The 26,668-nt window shown below is 51.0% G+C and overlaps 2 protein-coding genes across 2 annotated transcripts in view; both read right to left on the bottom strand.

Annotated features, from left to right (window-relative positions):
- Positions 1-13,872, bottom strand: part of LOC307229590 (GTP-binding protein 2-like) — a gene marked incomplete at both ends in the record, with an annotated part of 21,324 nt that extends 7,452 nt beyond the window's left edge. The window contains 8 exons of the mRNA XM_079999590.1: positions 1,915-2,089; positions 2,510-2,707; positions 3,035-3,143; positions 3,535-3,719; positions 4,396-4,422; positions 6,553-6,687; positions 6,877-6,955; positions 13,862-13,872. Of these exons, the coding sequence (XP_079855716.1) occupies positions 1,915-2,089; positions 2,510-2,707; positions 3,035-3,143; positions 3,535-3,719; positions 4,396-4,422; positions 6,553-6,687; positions 6,877-6,955; positions 13,862-13,872 (919 nt within the window). The remainder of the gene's footprint in view (positions 1-1,914; positions 2,090-2,509; positions 2,708-3,034; positions 3,144-3,534; positions 3,720-4,395; positions 4,423-6,552; positions 6,688-6,876; positions 6,956-13,861) is intronic.
- On the bottom strand, positions 13,752-19,138 carry srd5a2a (steroid-5-alpha-reductase, alpha polypeptide 2a; the record flags this gene model as incomplete). The annotated part of the gene is made up of 5 exons (XM_079999589.1): positions 13,752-14,088; positions 17,580-17,730; positions 17,835-17,936; positions 18,284-18,459; positions 18,852-19,138. 5 exons carry the CDS (start codon positions 19,136-19,138, stop codon positions 14,022-14,024), a joined length of 783 nt encoding a protein of 260 aa, XP_079855715.1. The 3' UTR covers positions 13,752-14,021.
- Positions 19,139-26,668: the final 7,530 nt, after the last annotated feature.

Genomic DNA, 26,668 nt, shown 5'->3' with positions numbered 1-26,668 from the left:
CGGCAGGACTTCCGCCCAGTACTGGGTGGCCCACCGGCCAACCACAGCCCCAGACCGACCCGCCAGCGACCCGCCACCCCAGAAAACCCCGGTGCTCAATGTGTGCTGTTGGCAATTGCAGTTAAAATTGCGGGGTTGGGGGTGCGAGTCCTTTAGGCAAGTCGAACCTGCATCGCTCGCACCCCTCCTGCCTGCAGACCCTGCTCTGGTGGAGCGTTGTTCGGAGTAGGATTTATGTGCCAGTGTATGTGTTTTAAGCTAATATAAGTGGGATTAAAATTTCGGTATAGACGAGAAGCACGCTGGGGCAGGAGCGTGACAGGCAAGATGGCATCCGCCCACCACATCCCCACCCGCGTAGCTCACACCCCAACCATCCCGCAAGCACTCGGCTTATTGAGTGGTGTATGTACTGACTTTGAGGTTTGGCACTGGGAAAGATAGGCAAAATGCGACCAGATCGACGCAGGGGCGCAGCAGGATGGGAAGCGTGGAGCCGGGGCCACCGTTATTATACCTTTGGGTTAGGGTTGAGAAGGATATCGGTGAATCGTTTTCAAAAAAGTGTTCCAGATGAGTTATTCCTTGTCTTTTCCAAGACCTGAAGGTTATTGGTCTGTTTTTAACCAGAAAATCTGGGTTGTGCCAGATTGGCGTGAATTTGTTTGCAGATAGAGTGTGACCACTGAGTTTGAGGAATCTCCACCAGGCTCACAGAGTCGTTGCGATAAATGGGTTTTTAAAGCAATTATATTTTCTTATTGATTCAGTAAGAAATGGGAGATCAGATAAGGATAAATCCTGATATTCTGTTTGTTCAATGTATCGCCATCCATGGCCCAGTTGTTGCTCTGGTTGTAACCATTTAATTATAAATTGAAGATGGTTCACTCGATATTTTTCAACCTTATTTGAGTTTGGCAGGTAGATTGGGAAGGTGAGATGATGAGAGTGAGCAATATTTTAAATCGTGACATAGATAGCATGCTAATTTCTACATCTCGCAGTATATAATTACCAGAATGACGTGTCCCAGTCGATGAACCCGGTGGAAGGTGATCTGCTTCACGGTGTTTGTGGAGAATGACAGAGTGGTGTGGAGGAAGTCTTTCACCATGTTTTCTGGGGGCTCAGTGTTGTTCTCTGGGATCCCAGAAAAGATGAGGTTGTCCCGCATAGTTCTGGATTGTATCTTTCATAATTTAATTACATATTTTTAGAACCTCAACCTCTGTTGTGAGACGCTTTTCGGAGGTTTTTAGATCCGCGTTGTCTTTTTGCATCTCGCCGACTGTGCGGTGCAGGAAATCATGGCTGGCTTTGATCCCGGTAATTAAGGTAACCCTAACCCCTGACCACCAGGGAAAGAAGCACTGAAGCTAAATGGATTACCTGGCTGGGTACGCTAACACCAGGAGGCCTTAACAACAGACTATGAGAGCCCCCTACAAAACCCTCGGACGCTAATTTGCCCCCAACCCCCCTTTTCTTTTTTCTTGGGGAAATCTTCATTCCACCAATTCTTAAAGAGTGGAGGACCCCCCAGCCAGCGGTGGTCAGTGCAATTCCCACCCAGTACTGGGTAGGCTCCTTTTCTCAAACAACCTAACCCTAACCCTAAACCTAACCCTAACCTTAACCCAAAACCTGACCCAAAACCTGACCCTAACCCAAAACCTAACCCTAACCCTAAACCTAACCCTAACCTTAACCCAAAACCTGACCCAAAACCTGACCCTAACCCAAAACCTAACCCTAACCCTAAACCTAACCCTAACCCCGAACCCCTAACCTGCCATGGGACCAAAAATGCTCCATGACCCAGATAGGACGACAGACATACAGGCAAGACAGGCAGATGAACAGACAGACATGCTAGTTGACAATAAGCCAGGTGAGAGGTGCCCGTCTCACCTATCCCGGTGGTGGCGCTCACCACCAGCATGGCAAAGTCGGGCCGGTAGCTGGTCAGCCCGAACACGGTGGTCTTCAGGTAGCGCTGGTGTCCGGCCAGATCAATAAAGGTGATCAGCTTGGACGAGCGCTCACAGATCAGCTCGGCCGAGCGGGCGCCGCTGTAGTTCACCACCTGCACACACACATTCATATTCATATTCATACTTATATTGATATTTATATCTAAATGCATATTTTATATTCATATTCATATTTATATTCATATTTATATTCATATAAATATTTATATTAGCATTTACATTCATATTCATATTTTTATTCTTATTTATATTCATATTCATATTTATATTGATATTTACATTGATATTTATATTTATATGGAGATAGAATATACTGCGTGAACCTTGGAACTGTTCCACAGGAGCCTACACCCAGTTCTCCACTAGGGGGAGCTGATACAGTAGATATAACACATGTAGCATCAGCTTATTTCCTCCTCCTCCTCCTCTCCCTCTCTTCCTTCTCTTCCTCCTCCACCCTCTCTTCCTCCTCCTCTTCCTCGCCTTCCTCCTCCTCCTCCTCCTCCTCCCACCTCCCCCTTGCTGTTGAAGCCCAGGATCTCAAAGCTGATGCTGGACGTCCTCCCGGTCTGGATCTCGTGCAGGTGTCTGAACAGGTTGAGGCGGGAGCGGCCACGCCCGTTGTCCAGCTCGCCCTGCGTGAGGACGCCCAGCAGCGTGGACTTCCCCGAGTCCACGTTCCCCAGGACGGCCACGCGCAGGTCCAGGAACTGGACCAGGACCGAGATGGGGACCAGGAGCAGGAGCAGGAGGTGGAGCAGGACCAGGACCAGGACCAGGAGCATGACCAGGTCCAGGAGCAGGAGCAGGACAAGGAGCAGGAGCAGTAGCAGAAGCAGGAGCAGGAGCAGGACCAGGAGCAGGACCAGGACCAGGACCAGGAGCAGCAGCAGGACCAGGAGCAGCAGGACCAGGACCAGGACCAGGACCAGGAGCAGCAGGACCAGGAGCAGGACGGGACAAAACACATTACTGGTGAGGGTCATAACGTAATTTATGATGTGACAGACAGACAGGTAGACAGACAGGTGTCTCACCTGCTGGTCGTCTGGAACTTTCCTTACCAGCACCTCAGCGATCTTTCTGCAGCTTCTGGAGTCGTAGTCCAGTTCCCTCTGTCTGAGCAGGGTGGTGTCGGCCCCCACCCTGACAGAGGACGGACATCTATCAGCCCAACACTTCCATCACCCAGCCCCTCCTCCACCCATCCCCTCCATCACCCAACCCCTCTATCAGCCAACCCCTCCTCCACCAGCCAACCCCTTCTCCACCCAACCCCTCTATCAGCCAACCCCTCCTCCACCCAACCTCTCCATCACCCAACCCCTCCATCGGCCAACCCCTCCTCCACCCATCCCCTCCATCACCCAACCCCTCTATCAGCCAACTCCTCCTCCACCCAACCCCTCCATCACCCAACCCCTCCTCAACCCAACCCCTCCATCACACAACCCCTCCTCCAGCCAACCCCTCCTCCAGCCAACCCCTCTATCAGCCAACCCCTCCACAACCCACACCTCCATCTGAGCTGTCTCACCTCTCCGCCATCCTCTGCAGGGTGAGGAGTGATGCCTCCATGTCGGCCTCGCTGAGCCCCACCAGCAGCCCCGTGTCCTCCACCCCGATCTGGTACACCGCCTCGCCACGCCCCTCCTGCAGCCGCCACTTCAGCTGCGTGGCCAGGTGCTCAAGGCGGGTCTGGGTGGGGTTGACCAGCTTCAGCTAGAACCAGAAGAACCAGGGGAAAACCTACGTCACCTGACTCCACCCCTCTGAATTTTGTATCTACCTCTCTTTTCTATCTACCTGTCTGTCTGTCTGTCTGTCTGTCTGTCTGTCTGCCTGTCTGTCTGTCCGTCTGTCCGTCCGTCCATCCGTCCGTCCATCCGTCCGTCCGTCTGTCTGTCCATCTGTCTGTCTGTCCGTCTGTCTGTCTTTTACTGCTTCCACCTCAGTGTCAACCTGTACACATGAAAGTATTAAATCAACAGGCTCCAGATGATGTCATAGAGCTTCTTACCGTCAATCTCATTTCTAGTAAACTCGTTTTTTCAACAATAACAATAAGGGGCTGCAGAACAATAACAGGAGTTAACACTAACAATAGCCTAAAAATAACATATAAACAACAACGATAATAATAATAATAATGATAATAATCATAATCCTCTTCTTCTTTCGGCTGCTCCTGTTAGGGGTCGCCACAGCGGATCATCTGCCTCCAATAATAAAATAATAATTATAATAACGATAAAAGTAATAATAATAATAGTAATAATAAAAATAATAATAATAATAATTTAAATAATAATAATAATGATAATAATAATGATTATTATTATAATAATCATCATCATAACATAATAACATTAAAGAATAAAGAGGGACATGCAGTCACCTTGTACTCGATGTTTCCCTCTTCAGCCTGAAAAGAGAAAGATGATAAATCAGTGTTTCTTCCAGACAGATATGAATGAGCAGCAGCAGCAGCTCAGCGTGGGACATGGGACCAGCTGTGTTTCTCCACAAGCCTTCACAGAAATACAAAAACAAAAACAAATAATAATAAGGTTATAGAGACGCCAAGAAGGTCCTGGGTTCGATTCCCGCCTGGGGCGCTGTTGGCACTGTGCTCCGGTGGGTTATCTCCAAAAAGGTGCCTTTCTGTGTGGAGTTTGCATGTTCTCCCCGTGCTCACATGGGGTTTCCTCCACCTCACGTCAGTAAGGACCCCCACCCAAAACATGCACACATCATGGTGGTCGTGGTGGTTGTTATTATAGGTTATGATGGGTTATGATAGGTTATTATCCATTATATGTTATTATAGGTTATGATATGTTATTATAGGTTATTATATTTTATTATATGTTATTATAGGTTATGAGAGGGTTATGATAGGTCATTATCCATTATATGTTATTATAGGTTATGATATGTTATTATAGGTTATTATATTTTATTATAGGTTATGAAAGGGTTATGATAGGTTATGATAGGTCATTATCCATTATATGTTATTATAGGTTATGAGAGGGTTATGATAGGTTATTATCCATTATATGTTATTATAGGTTATGATATGTTATTATAGGTTATTATATTTTATTATAGGTTATGAAAGGGTTATGATAGGTTATGATAGGTCATTATCCATTATATGTTATTATAGGTTATGAGAGGGTTATGATAGGTTATTATCCATTATATATTATTATAGGCTATGATATGTTATTATAAGATATGATAGGTTATTTGAGATTTTAGGTTATTATAGGTTATTATTACTGATTACATTTCACCGCATTTATGTATGAAAGTATGTACATGTAAGTGACGAATAAAAACCTTGAATCTCTCTTGAATCTCTCTTATTGGTAATTATAGGTTATTAAAGGTTATGAGAGGTTATGACAGGTTATTATAGATTATATGTTATTATAGGTTATGATATGTTATTAGAATAATATATATTATAATATTTGACATTTCACTGCATATATGTATGAAAGTATGTATATGTTTGTGACGAATAAACCTCTTGAATCTATAAGTTATGATAGGTTATTAGAGATTTTCGGTTACGACAGGTTATGATAGGGTTATGATAGGTTATTATTGGGTTATGATAGGTTATTGTAGGGTTATGACAGGTAATGACAGGTTATTATAGGGTTATGGCATGTTATGATAGGTTATTATGGGGTTATGACAGGTTATGATAGGGTTATGACAGGTTATGATAGGGTTATGACAGGTTATGATAGGTTATGATAGGGTTATGAAAGGTTATTATAGGGTTATGACAGGTTATGATAGGGTTATGGCAGGTTATGACAGGTTATTATAGGGTTATGACAGGTTATGATAGGGTTATTATAGGGTTATGACAGGTTATGATAGGGTTATGGCAGGTAATGACAGGTTATTATAGGGTTATGACAGGTTATTATAGGGTTATGACAGGTTATGATAGGGTTATTATAGGGTTATGACAGGTTATGATAGGGTTATTATAGGGTTATGACAGGTTATGATAGGGTTATGGCAGGTTATGACAGGTTATTATAGGGTTATGACAGGTTATGATAGGGTTATTATAGGGTTATGACAGGTTATGATAGGGTTATTATAGGGTTATGACAGGTTATGATAGGGTTATGGCAGGTTATGACAGGTTATTATAGGGTTATGACAGGTTATTATAGGGTTATGACAGGTTATGATAGGGTTATGGCAGGTTATGACAGGTTATTATAGGGTTATGACAGGTTATTATAGGGTTATGACAGGTTATGATAGGGTTATTATAGGGTTATGACAGGTTATGATAGGGTTATTATAGGGTTATGACAGGTTATGATAGGGTTATGGCAGGTTATGACAGGTTATTATAGGGTTATGACAGGTTATTATAGGGTTATGACAGGTTATGATAGGGTTATGGCAGGTTATTTTAGGTTATTATAGGGTTATGACAGGTTATGACAGGTTATGACATACAGAGTATGAACGGTGCTGGAGCCGTTGGGCCGTTAGCCTGTTAGCTCCTTACCTCCGGGGGGAGGTAGGGGGGAGGTGTCTTGCTGCTCCGCGGCCTCTTGCTCCTTCTCCTGCGGCCCCGCTTCCCTTTCCTCGTCCTGGACTTTTTGGCGGTTTTTCCTCCGTTTCCCGCCGGTGCGGAGCTGCTCTGGCCGTTGGAAACCGGAGCCGGAGCCGGAGCCCGAGACGGAGCCGGAGCCGGAGCCCGAGACGGAGCCGGAGCCGGAGCCCGAACCCGAGCCGGAGCCGGAGCCGGAGCCGGAGCCGGAGCCGGAGCCGGAGCCGGAGCTGGGCACCGCGATTCCATCACGACGAGTCGCGTTCGGCAGGAAAACACCGCGACGCCGCCGCCGCCGCCGCCGCCGCTGCTGCTGCTGGATGCGGGATGCACCGCAGACAGGGGCTTCAGGGGGAGGCTGCGGGAGGAGGCAGGAAGAGGAAGCAGGAAGAGGAAGCAGGAAGAGGAAGCAGGAAGAGGAAGCAGGAAGAGGAAGCAGGAAGAGGAAGCAGGAAGAGGAAGCAGGAAGAGGAAGCAGGAAGAGAAAGGGAGAGGCAGGAGGATGGAGGAGCATGCAGGAGGAGACAGGAGGAGGCAGGAGGATGAAGGAGGAGGCAGGAGGAGGCAGGAGGATGAAGGAGGATGGTGGAGGAGGCACGAGGATGGAAGAGGAGGCAGGAGGCGGCAGGAAAAGGCAGGAGGAAGCAAGAGGATGCAGGAGGATGGAGGAGGAGGCAGGAGGAGGCAGGAGGAAACAAGAGGATGCAGGAGGATGGAGGAGGAGGCAGGAGGAGGCAGGAGGAGGCAGGAGGATGAAGGAGGATGGTGGAGGAGGCACGAGGATGGAAGAGGAGGCAGGAGGCGGCAGGAAAAGGAAGGAGGAAGCAAGAGGATGCAGGAGGATGGAGGAGGAGGCAGAAGGAGGCAGGAGGAGGCAGGAGGAGGCAGGAGGATGCAGGAGGAGGCAGGAGGAGGCAGGAGGAGGCAGGAGGAAACAAGAGGATGCAGGAGGATGGAGGAGGAGGCAGGAGGAGGAAGGAGGATGCAGGAGGAGGCAGGAGGAGGCAGGAGGATGCAGGAGGATGGAGGAGGAGGCAGGAGGAGGCAGGAGGAGGCAGGAGGATGCAGGAGGATGCAGGAGGAGGCAGGAGGAGGCAGGAGGATGCAGGTGGAGGCAGGAGGAGGATGGAGGAGGAGGCAGGAGGAGGCAGGAGGAGGCAGGAGGAGGCAGGAGGAAGCAAGAGGATGCAGGAGGAGGCAGGAGGAGGCAGGAGGAGGCAGGAGGAAACAAGAGGATGCAGGAGGATGGAGGAGGAGGTAGGAGGAGGCAGGAGGATGCAGGAGGAGGCAGGAGGATGCAGGAGGAGGCAGGAGGATGAAGGAGGATGGTGGAGGAGGCACGAGGATGGAAGAGGAGGCAGGAGGCGGCAGGAAAAGGAAGGAGGAAGCAAGAGGATGCAGGAGGATGGAGGAGGAGGCAGAAGGAGGCAGGAGGAGGCAGGAGGAGGCAGGAGGATGCAGGAGGAGGCAGGAGGAGGCAGGAGGAGGCAGGAGGAGGCAGGAGGAAACAAGAGGATGCAGGAGGATGGAGGAGGAGGCAGGAGGAGGAAGGAGGATGCAGGAGGAGGCAGGAGGAGGCAGGAGGAGGCAGGAGGATGGAGGAGGAGGCAGGAGGAGGCAGGAGGATGAAGGAGGATGGTGGAGGAGGCACGAGGATGGAAGAGGAGGCAGGAGGCGGCAGGAAAAGGCAGGAGGAAGCAAGAGGATGCAGGAGGATGGAGGAGGAGGCAGGAGGAGGCAGGAGGAAACAAGAGGATGCAGGAGGATGGAGGAGGAGGCAGGAGGAGGCAGGAGGAGGCAGGAGGATGAAGGAGGATGGTGGAGGAGGCACGAGGATGGAAGAGGAGGCAGGAGGCGGCAGGAAAATGAAGGAGGAAGCAAGAGGATGCAGGAGGATGGAGGAGGAGGCAGAAGGAGGCAGGAGGAGGCAGGAGGATGCAGGAGGATGCAGGAGGAGGCAGGAGGAGGCAGGAGGATGCAGGTGGAGGCAGGAGGAGGATGGAGGAGGAGGCAGGAGGAGGCAGGAGGAGGCAGGAGGAGGCAGGAGGAGGCAGGAGGAAACAAGAGGATGCAGGAGGATGGAGGAGGAGGTAGGAGGAGGCAGGAGGATGCAGGAGGAGGCAGGAGGATGCAGGAGGAGGCAGGAGGATGAAGGAGGATGGTGGAGGAGGCACGAGGATGGAAGAGGTGGCAGGAGGCGGCAGGAAAAGGAAGGAGGAAGCAAGAGGATGCAGGAGGATGGAGGAGGAGGCAGGAGGATGAAGGAGGATGGTGGAGGAGGCACGAGGATGGAAGAGGTGGCAGGAGGCGGCAGGAAAAGGAAGGAGGAAGCAAGAGGATGCAGGAGGATGGAGGAGGAGGCAGGAGGAGGCAGGAGGATGCAGGAGGAGGCAGGAGGAGGCAGGAGGAGGCAGGAGGAAACAAGAGGATGCAGGAGGATGGAGGAGGAGGCAGGAGGAGGAAGGAGGATGCAGGAGGAGGCAGGAGGAGGCAGGAGGATGCAGGAGGATGGAGGAGGAGGCAGGAGGAGGCAGGAAGAGGCAGGAGGAGGCAGGAGGGGGCAGGAGGATGCAGGAGGAGGCAGGAGGATGCAGGAGGAGGCAGGAGGAAACAAGAGGATGGAGGAGGAGGCAGGAGGAGGCAGGAGGATGCAGGAGGAGGCAGGAGGATGCAGGAGGAGGCAGGAGGATGAAGGAAAAGGAAGGAGGAAGCAAGAGGATGCAGGAGGATGGAGGAGGAGGCAGAAGGAGGCAGGAGGATGAAGGAGGATGCAGGAGGATGCAGGAGGAGGCAGGAGGAGGCAGGAGGATGCAGGTGGAGGCAGGAGGAGGATGGAGGAGGAGGCAGGAGGAGGCAGGAGGAGGCAGGAGGAGGCAGGAGGAAGCAAGAGGATGCAGGAGGATGGAGGAGGAGGCAGGAGGAGGCAGGAGGAGGCAGGAAAATGAAGGAGGAAGCAAGAGGATGCAGGAGGATGGAGGAGGAGGCAGAAGGAGGCAGGAGGAGGCAGGAGGATGCAGGAGGATGCAGGAGGAGGCAGGAGGAGGCAGGAGGATGCAGGTGGAGGCAGGAGGAGGATGGAGGAGGAGGCAGGAGGAGGCAGGAGGAGGCAGGAGGAGGCAGGAGGAAGCAAGAGGATGCAGGAGGATGGAGGAGGAGGCAGGAGGAGGCAGGAGGAGGCAGGAGGAGGCAGGAGGAGGCAGGAGGAAACAAGAGGATGCAGGAGGATGGAGGAGGAGGTAGGAGGAGGCAGGAGGATGCAGGAGGAGGCAGGAGGATGCAGGAGGAGGCAGGAGGATGAAGGAGGATGGTGGAGGAGGCACGAGGATGGAAGAGGAGGCAGGAGGCGGCAGGAAAAGGAAGGAGGAAGCAAGAGGATGCAGGAGGATGGAGGAGGAGGCAGAAGGAGGCAGGAGGAGGCAGGAGGAGGCAGGAGGATGCAGGAGGAGGCAGGAGGAGGCAGGAGGAGGCAGGAGGAGGCAGGAGGAAACAAGAGGATGCAGGAGGATGGAGGAGGAGGCAGGAGGAGGAAGGAGGATGCAGGAGGAGGCAGGAGGAGGCAGGAGGAGGCAGGAGGATGGAGGAGGAGGCAGGAGGAGGCAGGAAGAGGCAGGAGGAGGCAGGAGGGGGCAGGAGGATGCAGGAGGAGGCAGGAGGATGCAGGAGGATGGAGGAGGAGGCAGGAGGAGGCAGGAAGAGGCAGGAGGAGGCAGGAGGGGGCAGGAGGATGCAGGAGGAGGCAGGAGGATGCAGGAGGAGGCAGGAGGAAACAAGAGGATGGAGGAGGAGGCAGGAGGAGGCAGGAGGATGCAGGAGGAGGCAGGAGGATGCAGGAGGAGGCAGGAGGATGAAGGAGGATGGTGGAGGAGGCACGAGGATGGAAGAGGAGGCAGGAGGCGGCAGGAAAAGGAAGGAGGAAGCAAGAGGATGCAGGAGGATGGAGGAGGAGGCAGAAGGAGGCAGGAGGATGAAGGAGGATGCAGGAGGATGCAGGAGGAGGCAGGAGGAGGCAGGAGGATGCAGGTGGAGGCAGGAGGAGGATGGAGGAGGAGGCAGGAGGAGGCAGGAGGAGGCAGGAGGAGGCAGGAGGAAGCAAGAGGATGCAGGAGGATGGAGGAGGAGGCAGAAGGAGGCAGGAGGAGGCAGGAGGATGCAGGAGGAGGCAGGAGGAGGCAGGAGGAGGCAGGAGGAGGCAGGAGGAAACAAGAGGATGCAGGAGGATGGAGGAGGAGGTAGGAGGAGGCAGGAGGATGCAGGAGGAGGCAGGAGGATGCAGGAGGAGGCAGGAGGATGAAGGAGGATGGTGGAGGAGGCACGAGGATGGAAGAGGAGGCAGGAGGCGGCAGGAAAAGGAAGGAGGAAGCAAGAGGATGCAGGAGGATGGAGGAGGAGGCAGAAGGAGGCAGGAGGAGGCAGGAGGAGGCAGGAGGATGCAGGAGGAGGCAGGAGGAGGCAGGAGGAGGCAGGAGGAAACAAGAGGATGCAGGAGGATGGAGGAGGAGGCAGGAGGAGGAAGGAGGATGCAGGAGGAGGCAGGAGGAGGCAGGAGGATGCAGGAGGATGGAGGAGGAGGCAGGAGGAGGCAGGAAGAGGCAGGAGGATGCAGGAGGAGGCAGGAGGGGGCAGGAGGATGCAGGAGGAGGCAGGAGGATGCAGGAGGAGGCAGGAGGAAACAAGAGGATGCAGGAGGATGGGGGAGGAGGCAGGAGGAGGCAGGAGGATGCAGGAGGAGGCAGGAGGATGCAGGAGGAGGCAGGAGGATGAAGGAGGATGGTGGAGGAGGCACGAGGATGGAAGAGGAGGCAGGAGGCGGCAGGAAAAGGAAGGAGGAAGCAAGAGGATGCAGGAGGATGGAGGAGGAGGCAGAAGGAGGCAGGAGGATGAAGGAGGATGGTGGAGGAGGCAGCAGGATGCAGGAGGAGGCAGGAGGAGGCAGGAGGAGGCAGGAGGAGGCAGGAGGAGGCAGGAGGAAACAAGAGGATGCAGGAGGATGGAGGAGGAGGCAGGAGGAGGAAGGAGGATGCAGGAGGAGGCAGGAGGAGGCAGGAGGAGGAGGCAGGAGGAGGCAGGAGGAGGCAGGAAGAGGCAGGAGGATGCAGGAGGAGGCAGGAGGGGGCAGGAGGAGGCAGGAGGAGGCAGGAGGAGGCAGGAGGAGGCAGGAGGAGGCAGGAGGAAACAAGAGGATGCAGGAGGATGGAGGAGGAGGCAGGAGGATGAAGGAGGATGGTGGAGGAGGCACGAGGATGGAAGAGGAGGCAGGAGGCGGCAGGAAATGGAAGGAGGAAGCAAGAGGATGCAGGAGGATGGAGGAGGAGGCAGAAGGAGGCAGGAGGAGGCAGGAGGATGCAGGAGGAGGCAGGAGGAGGCAGGAGGAGGCAGGAGGAGGCAGGAGGAGGCAGGAGGAAACAAGAGGATGCAGGAGGATGGAGGAGGAGGCAGTAGGAGGCAGGAGTAGGCAGGAGGAAACAAGAGGATGCAGGAGGATGGAGGAGGAGGCAGGAGGAGGCAGGAGGAGGCAGGAGGATGGTGGAGGAGGCAGGAGGGTGCAGGAGGAGGCAGGAGGATGGAGGAGGAGGCAGGAGGATGGAGGAGGATTCAGGAGGAGGCAGGAGGGTGGAGGAGGAGGCAGGAGGACAGAGGAGGAGGAGGAGGCAGGAGGATGGAGGAGGAGGCAGGAGGATGGAGGAGGAGGCAGGAGGAGGCAGGAGGATGCAGGAGGAGGCAGGAGGGTGCAGGAGGAGGCAGGAGGATGGAGGAGGAGGCAGGAGGATGGAGGAGGATTCAGGAGGAGGCAGGAGGGTGGAGGAGGAGGCAGGAGGACAGAGGAGGAGGAGGAGGCAGGAGGATGGAGGAGGAGGCAGGAGGATGGAGGAGGAAGCAGGAAAAGGCAGTAGGAAGCGGGAGGAGGCAGGAGGATGGAGGAGGAGGCAGGAGGAAGCAGGAGGATGAAGGAGGATGGTGGAGGAGGCATGAGATTGGTGGAGGAGACAAGAGGATGCAGGGAGAGGCAGGAGGATGGAAGAGGAGGCAGGAGGATGCAGGAGGAGGCAGGAGGAGGCAGGAGGATAGAGGAGGAGGCAGGAAAAGTCTGGATGATTGAAGAGGAGGCAGGAGGATGCAGGGAGAGGCAGGAGGAGGCAGGAGGAGGCAGGAAAAGGCAGGAGGAAGCAAGAGGATGCAGGAGGATGGAGGACGATTCAGGAGGAGGCAGGAGGGTGGAGGAGGAGGCAGGAGGACGGAGGAGGCAGGAGGACGGAGGAGGCAGGCTTTATGTGTTTTTGTCTATATAATAATAATCATAACTTTAATTTGATGTTACGAGGTGCTTGACAGATTTAAAGAGGACAGTTGTGTAAAATAATTGTATATGATATTTTTATATACTACATTATAACACATGATGTACTTTTATGTACTATATATATTTTTGTGCTATGTTTCTTAAAGAACACTGTGAGAACTGTTTACTTTTCTTTCATGCGTTTCTGATTTTCTGGGTTGGACAGTGAAGTTAAATTGTATTTAAGTTTGTCAATGCTCCATATTTAATATTAATATTATTTTTAAACCATGATTATAGCACTGAGCATTGGCCTGGTGGTCAATCACTTTTTAATATTTTTTATGTTTTAATGTCTCAGTATTTCTACACTTTATTTCAACACACACACACACACACACACACACACACACACACTTAAACATATATTGATATTTATATTCATATGTATATTTTATATTATATGTATAGATATAGTTATAATTATATGTGGTATCTTTGCTCATTTTGGATGATGCTCATCCTGACTTTGAGCTCTTTTTGAACAATTGATATTATAGATATACTGTTCGCGAAATTCCACATTGACAAAAAAACACTTGTAAAATCCAAACCACAAATTTTAAAAGAGATTAGATCATATACAAAACCTATTTCAAGCCTAAGAACCGAAAAGCACTGAAGACCTAAAGTGACACCAGGACCCCCCCATGTTGTTCTGTTGATGCACTTCACTGACCCCTGCTGGACGCCTGACGTCACTGATGCCTTTCTCACTTTCCTGTGTTGATGCGTCTTTGTTGTTCTGTGTTTGGAATGTTTCTCAAAAGGTTGTGATTCGAAAAGATGTGAAACAAACAAACAAACAAAAAACAATTCAAAGCACTTTTATAGAAAAACAGGTTTTAAGGCCACACGTCACGTTGTTTTCACGTTGTCACAACAATGTTGTCACATTGTTGTTACGTTGTTGTCATGTTGTGTCACCTTGTTGTCATGTTGTCACATTGTTGTCACCTTGTTGTCACATTGTCGTCACATTTCCATGTTGTTGTCACATTGTTGTCACGTTGTTGTCACATTGTTGTCACATTATCACGTTGTTGTCACGTTGTTGTTGTGTTTTCCATGAACAGCTGCAGGGTCCTCACAGCAGGAATGGAATCAGAGCTTTCCTGGAACCTGGATAATTCTTGAAGGTTTCCTGGTAATTCCTGGAAAACAGGAGAGAAGTTGTGATATAATGAATACAAATATGCATAATTCATATTCAATTCATAGAAATACAATATGTGACCCACTGCAGCAAAAGCCGACATCGGGCGCATTTCTTAAATGGCCTGGAGCAGCCAAATAAGTAGAAAAACCTTTCTTGAAGAAAATTAGATTTTGTGTTTGTGATTTTTTTATGTCTCAACGTATTTTCAAAAACCGAGTTTGATTTATAAATAGTATAAGAATGTTAGCCCGTGGAGTTAAATATTCCCGTTAGATGAGATGGGGAAACGCAGTTCACTTGCCGATCGATGGTTTCCTTTAAAGCGAGCGTCCAGGTGAAGATCATTCCTCCATGTTGCATGTGATGTCAAGTCCCAACGTGAATCCGTTTGGATAGAGTTCAGCCTTTAAATATTTACGTGTTTTGTACACACACCGAGACGTCGTTGTGGAGGGGGCGTGTCACTGACGTCACCGTCACTTCCGTAAACAAGACGAGGATCCGGTTTCACTTGTCTGTGAAAACTTTCATTTCGCTGTGTTGTTATGGATGAGGAGAAGCGGGTGGAGGAAGCTCTGAATCATATTTGGGACCAGGGCGATGGATCCAAGTCAGTGTTAGCAGCGCGTACTGGATGATAGTCAGTTCTCCCACAGCGATGCTGAACGTGATATTACTCCAGACTTGGAGAACATTTCAAACGGTGGATTTCAACCCGAATGTGACGATGAAACTGAATATTTTTCAAGAACCACCGGAAGAGACCGACGTTGTTGTACAAACGGAAGAAGTTGATGACGTGATGAAGTCCATTGAGGTTGGTGATTTAAAATAAAATGAAATAAAATAATTCCACTAAAACATGTATATTCTTACTGTTAAATAAAAGCTTTTTTAAAAACAAAATAAGTTTTGTTGTTGAGCTGTTGAAGGCTGTTGGTGATTGGCCCATTCAGCAAGATGTTAAGTAGCCATGAGGCTTTGTTGGTCCTCCAAGCCCAGTTGCATTGTGGGAGCTGAATGAAGCTGGTGTGGGTCAGACTTTGAAGGTGATTATCTCAGAATCAGTTTGGCAAACCCTCGTCATTAACAAGTCATAGTTTTAATAACATTTGCTCGATTTGCACAAGTGACACCTTGTTTGGAAGCTCTGATTCTCCACTTTTAAATGATGCGCAAAATTATTTTTTCGAAATCCGCCAAATGACCCTAAAGTCTGCGGTGGGTCACATATGCACAATATATCTAGAGAATGATAAAATGTTCTTATAAAATAGATGTTAAAATACAGTTTAATAAACAGGATCAAGGAGGTACAGAGGCAACAACCATGCCTCATCTAGGATCCTCATCAAGGTTCCTCATCTAGGATCCTCATCTGGGATCTTCATCTAGGATCCTCTTCAAGTTTCCTCATCTAGGATCCTCATCTGGGATCTTCATCTAGGATCCTCTTCAAGTTTCCTCATCTAGGATCCTCTTCAAGTTTCCTCATCTAGGATCCTTGTTAGGCCCACGGCCTCCTAGCACCACTAGAGGCCACTCTTGACCCATCTGTGGCCAATTTCACACACCTGGGATCAATTACCTTCGTCACCCACACATATTTATTCTCCAGCTCCCCAGTCAGTCATTGGCAGACCGTCAACTAGCTTAGCCAAGTTGTACTGCTATTGGCCAGTTCCTAGTTTCTAGCGCTTGTTCCAAGTTCCTGGTTCCTAGTTTATGTCTCCTTGTTTCGTCCTCCCCTAACCTGCTTGTCTCCTCTCGTCGACCAAGTCTGTCCATCCCTCTCCATCCAGCCCTGTTCTCCGCCTCTCCACCCGGATCCTGGACCCCTCCTTGCCGGTCGTCGCCATCCCTGCCCTGCCCTGCTCCAACCTACCTGCCCGGGTCCCCCGGCCATCTCCAGCGTGTGGTCTAAACATCCTTCGTCTGCCTCCCGTCTCTCTGTGTCGTGCGTTTGGGTCCCTCCTCGCTCCGGTCGTAACAATCCTCATCTGGGATCTTCCTCTAGGATCCTCTTCAAGGTTCTTCATCTAGGATCCTCATCTGGGATCTTCATCTAGGATCCTCTTCAAGTTTCCTCATCTAGGATCCTCATCTAGGATCCTCATCTAGGATCCTCATCTGGGATCTTCATCTAGGATCTTCATCTAGGATCCTGTGCAAGGTTCCTCATCTAGGTTGCTCATCTAGGATCCTCTTCAAGGTTCCTCTTCAAGGTTCCTCATCTAGGATCCTCATCTAGGATCTTCTTCAAGGTTCCTCATCTAAGATCCTCATCTAGGATATTTTTCAAGGTTCCTCATCTAGGATCCTCATCTAGGATCTTCTTTGAGGTTCCTCATTTCGGATCCTCTTCATGTTTCCCCATCAAAGTTCCTTATCAAGGATCCTCACCTAGGATCCTCTTCAAGGTTCCTCATCTAGGATCCTCATCTGGGATCTTCATCTAGGATCCTCTTCAAGGTTCATCATCCAGGATCCTCTTCAAGTTTCCTCATCTAGGATCCTTATCTAGGATCCTCATCTGGGATCTTCATCTAGGATCCACTGCAAGGTTCCTCATCTAGGTTCCTCATCTAGGATCCTCTTCAAGGTTCCTCATCTAGGTTCCTCATCTAGGATCCTCTTAAAGGTTCCTCATCTAGGTTCCTCATCTGGGATCTTCATTGAGGATCCTCTTAAAGGTTCCTCATCTAGGTTCCTCATCTAGGATAGTCTTCAAGGTTCCTCATCTAGGTTCCTCATCTAGGATAGTCTTCAAGGTTCCTCATCTAGGACCTCATCTAGGATCCTCTTAAAGGTTCCTCATCTAGGTTCCTCATCTAGGATCTTCTTCAAGGTTCCTCATCTCGGATCCTCTTCATGTTTCCCCATCAAAATTCCTTGTCAAGGATCCTCACCTAGGATCCTCTTGAAGGTTCCTCATCCAAGATCCTAATCTGGGATCTTCATCGAGGATCCTCTTAAAGGTTCCTCATCTAGGTTCCTCATCTAGGACCTCATCTCGGATCCTCTTCAAGGTTCCTCGTCTAGGATCCTCATCTAGGTTCGTCATCAAGGTTCCTCATTTAGGTTCCTCATCTAGGATCCTCTTCAAGGTTCCTCATCTAGGACCTCATCTCGGTCCTCTTCAAGGTTCCTCGTCTAGGATCCTCATCTAGGATGAGGATCTGGTGGAGGAGGTAGAGGAGGTATCTGTGGTGGTGGTGGTGGTGGAGGTGGAGGAGGTAGAGGAGGTACCTGTGTTGGGGGTGGCGGTGGTGGTGTTGGAGGAGGTACCTGTGGTGGAGGTGGTGGAGTTGGAGGAGGTACCTGTGGTGGAGGTGGAGGAGGTACCAGTGTCGGTGGTGCTGGAGATGGTGGAGGTGGAGGAGGTTCCTGTGGTGGTGGTGGAGGTGGTGGAGGTAGAGGACGTACCTGTGGTGGAGGTGGTAGAGGTAGAGGAGGTACCTGTGGTGGTGTAGGTGGAGGAGGTACCTGTGGTGGTGGTAGGCCCTGGGCCCGATGGAGCAGAGGGTGAAGAAGGCGAAGGAGGCGCTGGGCAGAGACCAGGAGGCCACAGCGAAGCCCGTCCACTCCAGGATCTCCCCCAGGAAGTTAGCTCCAGAGACCAGCTCAAACATCCCCCCTGGAGGAGACACAGAGTACTGCACTACCTCACTGAGTACTCCACCATCTACTGTGGCAGTACTGTGTAGTGCTACATAGTACTGTGGTACTGCGTAGTACTACCTCGAGGGATCCTGTAGACGCTCTCTCCAGGCTTCCTCAGGTTGCGGAGGATGGAGTCACTGTGGATGTTTATGGCCATACCAACGAAGAAGAGCAGCAGCCCTGAGGAGGGAGGAGAGGAGAGGAGAGGAGGGGAGGAGGAGGAGAGGAGAGGAGGGGAGGGGAGAGGTGGGGAGGAGGAGGGGAGTAGAGGGGAGGGGGGAGCACTGTGAAATGGGTAATTCACTGTGTACTGTGTACTTGTAAACTTGAAACTGAACATATTTACCTCAGTATCCTCACAGGATTCCACTTCCACAAATATTTAAACGTTTTATGTGTCTTACACTATATCTGTACATTTGTATGTGTGTATATACACATATACACATATAGTTCAAGTTCTCTTGAACTTGAACTTGAACTATATGTGTATATGTGTATATGTGTATATTTGTATCTCCACCTACCAACGGTCAGCCGGGCCTGCAGCGCCCAGCAGGGGGCCTCCAGGGTGGGGTAGCGGGTGCAGTGCAGCAGCTGGTGGCCCTGCAGGAAGCCGTTGAGGGAGCAGAAGGTGGCGGCGCTCAGCACGATGGGCAGCGGGCAGGGCTGGCCCCGGGTCCGCAGCGAGAACACAAAGGTCCTGGGGGACGGGAAGACCACCAGGGTCAGGGGTCCGTACCGGGGGCCACGCAGGCTTTCAGCCATCCACTCTCAATCGATCGACCGGTCGACCGATCTGCCCTGGCTCCCTGACGTCATTGACCATATATGGATATGAAGCGGGCGTGGCCACTTCCCTCCTTTTTGCTCCAAACGCACGTTGATGTTGTGCTGACTCAACGTTTCATCTGATTGATTCCTTTTTAAATCCATTGATTAAGACTGAATTGTATTGTCGTCAGTTTTCACCCAGAACACACTGGTCGTCTCTGATCTCAACCACATCTACAAACTCATCAACAGCAAGAACACCCCCAACGACCCCCCCACGGCCCCCCACCACCCCCCACGGCCCCCCACGCCCTCCCCCACCTGTGGAAGTAGTGCAGGCAGAAGGTTCCCAGCAGGAGGCCCCTCCCCAGGCCGGGCCGGGAGTTGGTGCAGAGCAAGAGGAGCAGGGGGACGAGGAAGGAGGGCAGCTCCTGCAGGAACCAGGCCAGCCGGGCCGGGCAGCGGGCCCCCGCTGGGGGGCCGGGCCGGGCGTAGCGGGCGTAGCGGCCGTAGCGCGTGGGGGTCCTGCTCTGACACAGCAGCAGGAGCAGAGCTCCCACAAGAAGACTCCAGCTCAGGAGGTCCACCAGCGTCTCCCTGCACTCCATGGTCAACTGCTGAGTGGGAGGAGGGGGAGAGAGAGAGGGAGAGGGGGAGGGGGAGTAAAGTTTGAACATTAACAACAGGGTGTCACTGATTTCAGTGTGTGGGAGGAGGGGGAGGAGGGGGAGGAGGGGGAGGGTTAGCTCCTCCTTCAACACATGTTCTGCATTTTTACACACAAGACCATCATTCAGTTGGACTGCAAGCCTGTCTGTCTGCCTGTCTGCCTGTCTGCCTGTCTGTCTGCCTGTCTGCTTGTCTGTCTGTCTGCCTCTCTGTCTGTCTGTCTGTCTGTCTGTCTGCCTGCCTGCCTGCCTGCCTGCCTGCCTGTCTGCCTGCCTGCCTGTCTGTCTGTCTGTCTGTCTGTCTGTCTCTCTGTCTCTCTGTCTGTCTGTCTGCCTGTCTGTCTACACAGCAACACAGCCAGTGAACTTGCTCAGTGTTGAAATCAACACCATCCCAGTCTGTACTGTATGTCTCACAGGTCGCCTGGGGAGCTACCCCCTGATGGGGACGCTTTCTGGGTGGAGTTTGCATGTGCTCACATGGGGTTTCCTCCATGTAACATCAGTAAGGACCCCCACCCAAACATGGGGTTTCCTCCATGTAACATCAGTAAGGACCCTCCCTGAACATGGTGGTCTGACCAGTGATGGACACTTTAGGTGGTGCAGGGCATGGCTGTAGCTGCCCCCTGGAGGGAGGACAAGCAGGACGGTTAAAAGCAGAGAATGAGTTTCACCATTTGAAAAGCATGTGTTGTGTTGTGTTGTGTTGTGCTGCTGTGTTGTGTTGTGTTGTGCTGCTGTGTTGTGTTGTGTTGTGCTGCTGTGCTGTGCTGTGTTGTGTTGTGTTGTGTTGTGTTGTGCTGTGTTGTGTTGTGTTGTGCTGCTGTGTTGTGTTGTGTTGTGTTGTGCTGCTGTGTTGTGCTGTGTTGTGTTGTGTTGTGTTGTGTTGTGTTGTGCTGTGCTGTGCTGTGTTGTGTTGTGTTGTGTTGTGTTGTGCTGTGCTGTGTTGTGCTGTGCTGTGCTGTGCTGTGTTGTGTTGTGCTGTGCTGTGTTGTGTTGTGTTGTGTTGTGTTGTGTTGTGTTGTGTTGTGCTGTGCTGTGTTGTGTTGTGCTGTGCTGTGCTGTGTTGTGTTGTGCTGTGTTGTGTTGTGTTGTGCTGTGCTGTGTTGTGTTGTGTTGTGCTGTGCTGTGTTGTGTTGTGTTGTGTTGTGCTGCTGTGTTTTGTTGTGCTGTGCTGTGCTGTGCTGTGTTGTGTTGTGTTGTGTTGTGCTGTGCTGTGCTGTGCTGTGCTGTGCTGTGCTGTGCTGTGCTGTGCTGTGTTGTGTTGTGTTGTGTTGTGTTACTTGAGGGCTTATACACCAGGAGGTGTAGTAGCAGAGCTGCAGCGTCATGAAGGATCCTCACCACCACAGCGGACTGTTCCAGCTGCTGTGGTGGAGCATATTGTGTCACTGTACTGTATGTAGCATACTGTACTGTATGCTGTATCACTGTACTGGGCTACTGCATACTGTACTGCATACTGTATCACTGTTCTAGGTTACTGCATACTGTACTGCATACTGTATCACTGTTCTGGGTCACGGCATACTGTACTGCATACTGTACCACTGTACTGGGTTACTGCATACTGTCCTGCATACTGTATTACTCAAGATTCAAGATTCAAGATTTTTATTTGTCACATACATATACATACTTCCATACATATATGCAGTGAAATGTAATGCAACGCACCCGGTGATAGCACACAATAAGTCCTAGGAAAAAGTACAAAAATAAAATAAAATAAAAAGTAGAAAATTATTTTCTAATAGACCGACTAACTGACTCCTAAAACGTAATACAGTAAGTGGAATACTTATAGAATAAGATAAAAAATATATAGAATAAAATACAATAAAAAATAAATTGAAATAAAATGGAATAGGTTGAAGGAATATGGCTATGTATATACAGATATGTGCATTTAAAGTGGCATGTGAATTAAAGTGGCATGTGAATGTGAATAGTGTGAGGTAGTGTTTGGGATAATACAGCACAGTATATAACAGTACGGCGCAGCAATACGGCATCACGAACAACCCTGAACAGTGATACAGTATGCGGTACAGTATGCTACATACAGTACAGTAGGTAGTGGAGCCTAGTGCATGGCTCAGTTAGGACCCCTGGTGAGGTCAGCGTTGACAGTTCTGATGGCTTGAGGGAAGAAACTCCGTCTCAGTCTCTCTGTTCTCGCTGCGTGACTGCGGAGGCGCTTGCCTGACCGCAGCAGCTGAAACAGTCCGTTGTTGGGGTGATGAGGATCCTTCATGATCCTACGGGCTCTGCTACTACACCTCCTGGTGTATAACTCCTGCAAGGGGGGGAGGGTAGTTCCAGTGGTACGTTCAGCTGAACGCACCACCCTCTGCAGGGCCCGCCTGTCCTGGGCAGTACAGTTCCCAAACCAGGCAGTGATGTTGCCTGTCAGGATGCTCTCCACTGCTCCAGAGTAGAAGGACTTGAGGATCCTCACCGAGACCCGGAATTTCCTCAGCTGCCTGAGGTGGTAGAGACGCTGCCTCGCCTTTCTCACCAGAGTGTCCGTGTGAACAGTCCATGTTAAGTCCTCTGTGATGTGGACTCCCAGATATCTGAAGCTGCTCACCCTATCGACAGAAGTCCCATTAATCCACAAGGGCGCGTGCGTCCTCGATTGTGATCCACGCCTAAAGTCCACAATCAGCTCCTTGGTTTTGCTGACGTTCAGGTGTAGGCTGTTGTCCTGGCACCAGAGTGACAGGTCAGCCACCTCCTCGCGGTAGGCCTTCTCGTCGCAGTCGGTGATCAGGCCCACGACCACGGTGTCGTCAGCAAACTTGATGATGGTGTTGGAGCTGGACCTGGCCACACAGTCATGTGTGTACAGGGAGTACAGTAGGGGGCTGAGGACGCAGCCCTGGGGGGATCCTGTATTCAGGGTGAGGGAGCTTGACATGTACTTCCCCACCTTGACCACCTGGGGGCGGCCTGTGAGGAAGTCCAGGATCCAGGTGCACAGCGGAGCATTCAATCCTAGCTCCAACAACTTGACAGCCAGTCTGGTGGGAACTATGGTGTTGAAAGCTGAACTATAATCAATGAACAGCATTCTCACATAGGCCCCCTTCTGGCCATCCAGGTGCGTGAGCGTGGTGTGCAGTACCTGGGAGACCGCGTCTTCCGTGGATCTGTTCTGCCGGTACGCGAACTGCAACGGGTCCAAGGTGCGGGGGAGGGAGGCGCAGATGTAATCCTTAATCAGCCTCTCCAAACACTTCATGACCACCGAGGTGAGGGCCACCGGACGGTAGTCATTCAGGCAGGTTGGAGAGGCGATCTTCGGGACAGGAACGACGGTGGACCTCTTGAAACAGGATGGGACCACTGATTCAGCCAGGGAGATGTTGAATATTGTGGTGAACACCGGAGCTAGCTGGTTGGCACAGGTCTTCAGTACTCGTCCAGATATGCCATCTGGACCCGCAGCTTTCCTGGTGTTCACCCGCATCAGAGCCCTCCTGACCTCGTGCACGGACACTGAGAGTGCGCGCTCGTCCCCAGCGGTGTAACTCCAATTAGCCGGCGAGCTAGCGGTGTTGCCGCCAGACTCGAACCGCGCATAAAAGGAGTTCAGTTGGTTGGCCAGGGAGGCGTCCACACTCGTGGCTGGGGAGGAGCTGCTCTTGTAGTTTGTTATTGTTCGCAGCCCCTCCCACAAGCGTCTGGTGTCCCCCCGCTCCATCTGCAGCTCCACGGTGTCTCTGTACGTCCGTTTGGCGTCCCTCACCGCCCTCCACAGATTGTACGACGCCGCTTTGTAGTTGGCCATGTTGCCAGATACAAGTCCGTCGTTGTAAGCGGCCGTGCGCGCATTCAGAGCGCAGCGGATGGATTTATCAACCCATGGTTTCTGGTTTGGAAATATCCGAACTTTCACCATGGGAACGATTTAATCCGCGAGCGTAGCCACAAAACTCACTACAACCTCCGTAAACTCGCTGACGTCACTTGAACTCGCTTGGAACATGTCCCAGTCTACGTCAGTCAGAGCGTCCTGAAGCGCAGCCTCTGATTGGTCCGTCCACCGCTTCACTTCCCTCGTCATCACCAGATCCCGCGTGATCAGAGGCCTGTAAACAGGAAGCAGCGAGATCGCGGCGTGATCTGATTTCCCGAAAGCAGGAAGCGACACGGGCTTGTATCCGTTCTTGTAAGGAGTGTAACAATGGTCCAGAGTTCTGTCTCCCCTGGTGGCACACGTGATGTGTTGGTGGAAATTCGGCAGAACTTTTTTAAGGTTGGCCCTGTTAAAGTCCCCAGTCACCACCACAGCCGCGTCGGGATGTCTGTTCTGAAATCCGCACAACACATCGTACAGAACCGACAGAGCTGCGTCGGTGTCCGCTTGCGGTGGGATATAAACGGCTGTAATGATGACCGTGCTGAATTCCCGGGGGAGATAAAATGGACGGCATAGTATGGTCAGCTGTTCCAGGTTCGGCAAGCAGGAGTGGGAGAGGAATTTGGTGGTGTTGGCGTTACACCAGCGGTTGTTTACCATTAGGCAGACGCCTCCACCTTTGGATTTCCCCGACTCTCCCGTTCTGTCGCCGCGGAACACGGAGAAGGCCTCGGCTGGACGTATGGCTTCATCCGGCACCAGTGGGGTCAGCCATGTTTCCGTCAGGCAGAGGACGCAACAGTTCCTCGTGTCTCGCTGGAATTAAATCCTCGCTCGAAGTTCATCCATCTTGTTCTCCAGGGACTGGACGTTGGCAAGAAGGATGCTTGGCAGAGGTGGACGGTAAGGTTGCGTCCTCATTCTGACCCGAATGCCGCCTCGCTTACCTCGGTGCTTCCTCCGTGGGCCGGCTCGTGGAACAGCGACTCCATTTTTGTTGTTGTTGCGAGTGTTCCCGCGTAGGATTTCCGCCGGCCACTCTGCTCCCACGGATAAAAAGTCCCAAAGTTGTTCGTTTAGGGAAATTTTTATATCCATGAGTGCATCGCGGCCGTATGAGTTAATTGTTGATGTTTTTCTGGCGAACATTGTGATAAAAAAAGGAAAAAAATACTAAAGAGTAAGAAAGTAACCGGAGCGCCGGCGCAGGCGACCGCTAGGGGCGGCGTCACTATCGCCACCATCTTCTCCTTGTAAGGAGAAGTATTACTGTGTATTACTGTTCTGTACTGCATACTGTATCACTGGTCTGGGTTACTGCATACTGTGCTGTATTGCTGTTCTGTTGGGTGTTACCGTATTGCTGCGCTGTACTGTTGTATGCTGTACTGTATATCTCACACACAGTACCTCGCTTTATTCACATGCACTTTACTGCACATATCTGTATATACACATAACCTGTCCCATATACATAAGTCTATTCCGTTTATTTCGATTTTGTACCCCCACTCTCCATTATCTTTGAGTTCTTATTTTATTTTTATTTTATTCTATAGTATTCGACTTACTGCATTACATTTTAGGAATCAGTTAGTTAGTCAAGTAGAAATTCTTAGGTAGCTACTGTGTTCAGTCTAGTACATATTGTGTGTAATCACCATGTCACTGCATATATGTATGAAAGTATGTATATGTATGAAAGTATGAATATGTATGAAAGTATGTATATGTATGAAAGTATGTACATGTATGAAAGAATGTGTATGTGGCACTCACGCCCGGTGGGGCGTCTGGTCGGCTGCGGTGGGGCAGGCCTCCCCCTTGTGCGGGGCGTGGGTGGGCATGGGGGTCCTACCGTCTCGCCCGCAGGGCGGGCGGTTTGGGCGGGGTGTCGGTCTGTCGCTGTGGGGCCTGGATCCAGGCCTGCGGTCTGTGCCTGGCGCCCGCGGCCCGGATTCTGTGCCTGGGGCTGCGTCTTGTGCCTGCGCCCGGGGGTTGGTTGTAAGTGCGCGCCCCTGGGGTGCGGGGTCTCCTCGTGCTCCCTGGGACTGGGTCATGCTCCTCGGCGTGGGGGTTGCTCCACGGCCCTCTGGCTTCCCTGGGGGCCCGGGGGTCTTCTGCGGCCGTGGGGCAGGGTACTAGGGGCTTTCCTGCAGCCGTAGGGTGTCTACAGGGCCCCTACAGGGCCCCTTCCGCTGTTTGAAGGCGCCGTGACATAATACCAACCTTCTACACCAGAACCAATGGGGATAAACATGTACACTCACCGGTGGACACACACACACACACACACCCCAGCAGCCTCCTGGTTGCAGTTGCATCCCTCTCCTTTTCTCCCTCATTTGCTGCCATAACTTTGACAGGAAGAGGTCATGTGACCAGTTGTAGTTCCAGTTTTCCTGGACCTGAGTCATTGTTTTTCAATACATGTTGTCGTCCAATGTTCATGTTTTTGTGTAAAGGTTACTGAACACTACTTATTGTTTATTAACCCAAACGTTGGTAAATAGTTCTCCAAGGAGGTTATTGCTGGTGGTTGTATATAATAAAAGCTGTGCTCAGGTCGTCACAGGACAGAGTTATTGCAGCAGTTGTTGATGATTAAAGAATGAATAAAGAGTTTCATTGCAGGTTGACAAGTTCAACTCCACTTGCAACTAACTCTGTCCTACATGTAATGGAACAAATACTCTGTGTTGTATGTGCAGCATGCTGACAGTACGGGTTTAAAAAATAAAATTAAAAAAAATAAAGTATGTATATGTATGAAAGTATGTATATGTATGAAAGTATGTATATGTGTGAAAGTATGTAAAGGTATGTATATGTATGAAAGTATGTATATGTTTGAAAGTATGAATATGTATGAAAGTATGTATATGTATGTATATGTATGTGACAAATAAACCTCTTGAATATTGAATGACCAAATCTGCTTTAATTTGAACTGAATTGAATTTACGGCGACAGGAAGTGACTCGTGCTTACAAGGAGAAGATGGAGAACGTGGAGGATCAGTAGAACATGGAGAACGTGGAGAAGATGGAGAATGTGGAGAAGATGGAGAACGTGGAGAACACATCTAGTCTTTTCCGACAGCTCTACGCGTTGCTTGGTGTCGCTTTAAGGCTGATTGGAGAACAGGAAGTAGTTTCCCGCTGTTTCCTGTCTCTGGTGGGCGGGACCGACTTCTGAAGTGGAAGCTGCATCTTCTCATCATCGTCATCATCACCGCTCCAGGCACCGCGTCTCGGCTAGCCCCGAGCAGTTGGCATTAAAGGGCCACTCAGTTCTGCATGCTAACTTCGTTGGCTCAATACATGGCTGCAGATGGGATCAGCTAGCCTAGCACCGGTGAAGTTAAGGAAATCCACCTCCCAGCTTCTCAAAAGCTCATATTTATTTCAGCATCTTCAACATGTTTATGACGAGTTCCAATTAAAACATAAAATGATCTTAGTTGTAACTACATTCAGAACTATAAACTATAAACAATAAGTTCCACAAAAACCTGGAGTTTCCCTTTAAGCTGCTAGCATTTAGCATGTAGCATTTAGCATGTAGCACGTTGCATGAAGCTGCGTGTCGTTCCATGT

The sequence above is a fragment of the Zeus faber genome (genome assembly GCF_960531495.2).
Source record: "Zeus faber genome assembly, chromosome: 4".
In the NCBI taxonomy this organism is placed as follows: domain Eukaryota; kingdom Metazoa; phylum Chordata; class Actinopteri; order Zeiformes; family Zeidae; genus Zeus; species Zeus faber.
Note: the sequence above shows the minus strand (reverse complement) of the source record. Positions and strands in the feature narration are given on the sequence as shown.